Consider the following 3,209-nt stretch of genomic DNA (forward strand, 5'->3'; position numbering starts at 1 on the left):
TGTTTGAGACATGCTCTGCAGTGACTCCACATTGATTGTTGGGGCATAGTCATCACAGCTGCTCTGGCAACTTGCCACCTCTTTTGCCCCCTTCACACATGCAGATATTGGGTTGGATCCAAAGGTTTCAGCCCACTAATGGTGCAGAGAACCTTCCATTGGAAGAACATGCCTTTTCTATCACAGCAAGGCTACTTATACTGGCAGAATGTTCCAGGTGCCATACTCTACCACTAGTTAAATGGAACCACAGTGTTTAAACTTGAGGTTTAGGCTAGACAGAGGGCATAGGACAATAAAAGCCTTTATGCAGTGAACCAGGGGAAATGATGAATCAGTACAAACTGCAACATTCAGCTCTTGGTAAGCGCTGTTGAAGAGGCAGGCTCTTTCTCTGAGAAGTTAAATAGGATCTTGTTTCCCCATTCCACCAAGCATCCCTGATTGTTAAAGGCTTTATTTGTCAATTTTCTTTCAATACACCTTTCTCACCTTCAATGGTGGGTGTTACCAGATCTCAACTGCTACTCACAGGGTTGTTTTATACACTTAACAGGGAGTTGAGCCAGTAACGGCTCTCTGATGGCTTGCATGATACATATTTTCAAATACCTTGCCATCACACTTCAAGTTTCAAGGAGTATATGTAAAGTGTTAAGAAGACCATAATCACACATCTATGGAGACTTGGTTGCAAATATGAGTTTTCTGTTTTAGGCAACTCTGCAAAGCCCAAAATAAAAACATGTGACATTTGTTCAGTGAACACATTTCCCAGATGGCAATAAGCTAAAGTTTCTGGGCCAAAATTTAAATTACCAGCCTAGCTGTTACTGGTTTGCTGTCCTATTACTACCCTTTCAAGCCATTCTGTTGCCTAAAATGAAGGGCTGAGTGACCCAGACCTAAATTAGCTAGAAAGAGTACAAAGAATGCTGGTTTTGACCTCAATCATCATCCAAATATATTATGGCATTAGAACATCATGGAGTGATGTGCGATTTTCAAGATGATTGTGTTTATTTCTTGAATTGTTGCTTCAGAACTTTCCTTTTGTGGTGCTGGAAAATTTACCAGGGTTTGAAAAAGAATGGGAATGATTAACGAGATTAACTTCATTTAAGTCCTATCTGAAAAGCAGCAGAGCTCTTTTCTAAAATGCGCAAGTTTGAATGCTTGTCTGATTGTTTGAAAATAAGTTTTCTCTTCATTTAAGAAAAAACAACAGCAGATCTCCAGTAGTGTCAGGTGTTTTTAAAAAATTTAACACAGCAAACAACATAATTACATAGTGTGCAGCTGGACAGGGTTCTGATCAATTTATTTCTTCTTCTTAAATACTTGATGACACACCTGGTCTTCACACGTCAGCTCCTATAACAATAAAACAATTGATAAGCTCATACTGTTCCCATTTGTGGTTCTTACAGTCAGCATCTCAGAAACCCCAAAACTCACAGATAAACAGCTGAGCCAACGCATTAACAATGGGCTTGAGCTATTAAAAGGAAACGAGCGGTGTATTTTACGTAACCAATCAGCCAGCAAGCACTACAGGTTGCAGTAATTAGATTTTGACACTCGAATTGAGTTTTAAAACGGATAAAAATGAAAAATGCATGGAAATTGCTCTGTAACGGCGGGACATTGCATAGTCTATTATTAACCAACATACTGTAATTTATTAAACTCACTGAAGCAACAAGGAAATTGCAAAAGGCGAGGAAGGAAAAACTTTAAAGATAACAGAAGGTAACTGTAACACTTTGTCAATAGGTTTCTCTGCCAGTATCTGCACAATGTGGATCTTAACTTAGAATGTTCTACCAACCATTACAAATCTGGCGAATGAGATTATTGGCAAATTTTGAATTTGTTTTGCAATAAAAGAAGGTAAGATTGCCTTGGAGCAGGGTAAGATGCTGGTTTCTTCTGGGGTGAAATCAACTGAGTTGTATTTTTATTCATCTTATTGACTGCTAAAAGCTGAAGGCACAATTTAAGATCAAGAAAACCTTTAAGACTAGAATATAGATGGGTACTTTCCAACTTATTGTTGAAATTAATCCCCTGCCCTGTTCTGTTGGTCCCTTTGTGGCCGCAAATAGTCAATTCCATTTTGAACTGAATGGTGCTGTCCCAATTTGCAACAATGAAAACAGAAAGAGGATATTGTAAAGCACAAGTGGCATGTTCTAAGAAGAGCATTCTTTAAATATCAGTATATATAATTTTGGACTCTATGCACTATTATCCATTTCTTTCTTTTCATAACTGAATCAGGTAAATCACTGACCCATATTTCTTGATCTGTAAAATGGGTACACAAGAGATAATGGATATAATCCAGAGAATCACACAACAATCTCTGAATATCTAGCAGGAAAACTGACTTTTTTAAAAAAGAAACTTTTTAAGTTTGGAGAGTATTAGGCATGAGTCACTGCTGTGCAAAAAAGAAAAACAGAGGTGCATATATTGTAATTCTGTATTTATTTATTTATTTATTCGATTTATACCCCACCCTCATTGTTAAAACAGTGCAGGAGATTTGCCAGTCCACTTAGGGATGAATGAATATTTACTATTCAATTTCTTTTTATATTCATTTATATTTCAATTGTTTCAGTTCTTAGCATTTTGTAGATTTGTTTGTACTATGTAATAAAATAATAATAATTATCATATGGCATTGTGTGACGAATAGCCAGGAGATCCTAAGATTGTCTGGCAGCCACAACTTCCAAGAAGTTCTCTTTTAGCGTTATGCACCATGAAGTGGTGAGCAAGACTTGTTTTTTTAAGGCAAGAGATTTTTCAGAGTTGGTTTGCCATTGTCTTTCTCTGTGTCATGACCCTGGTATTCCTTGGAGGTTGCCCTTCCAAATACTAACTAAGGCCAATCTTGCTTAGTTTCTGAGATCTCATGAGATTGGGCTGGCCTGGACTATCCAAGTCAGGGCATTTGTACTATGTATCTAAACAGTACAGATTGTTATGTAATTTATAGAGTACAAGGGGGGACCCGCGATACTCGCGGGGGAGGGGGGGAGAAGAGCTCCGTCTCCTCCATCCCCCCCATCTCCCCGCGGCGGCGGCGAGGACGGTTCCCCCCCCCCGCCTGCCGGCTCCGGGGAGGAGGAGGAGGAGGCGGCGGAGGCGAGGCCCGGCTTACCCCCTCCCTCCCTCCCTCCCTGCCCGCCCGCCCG

General features: G+C 39.8%; 1 protein-coding gene across 1 annotated transcript in view; it reads right to left on the reverse strand.

Annotated features, from left to right (window-relative positions):
• Positions 1-1,304: 1,304 nt before the first annotated feature.
• Positions 1,305-3,209, reverse strand: part of RBP2 (retinol binding protein 2) — an 18,186-nt gene continuing 16,281 nt past the window's right edge. Inside the window, exon 4 of the mRNA XM_015411986.1 lies at positions 1,305-1,374. Within this exon, the coding sequence (XP_015267472.1) occupies positions 1,321-1,374 (54 nt within the window). The 3' untranslated portion in view covers positions 1,305-1,320. The remainder of the gene's footprint in view (positions 1,375-3,209) is intronic.

This window comes from Gekko japonicus, unplaced genomic scaffold (genome assembly GCF_001447785.1).
Source record: "Gekko japonicus isolate JY-2015 unplaced genomic scaffold, Gekko_japonicus_V1.1 scaffold676, whole genome shotgun sequence".
Taxonomy (NCBI): Eukaryota; Metazoa; Chordata; class Lepidosauria; order Squamata; family Gekkonidae; genus Gekko; species Gekko japonicus.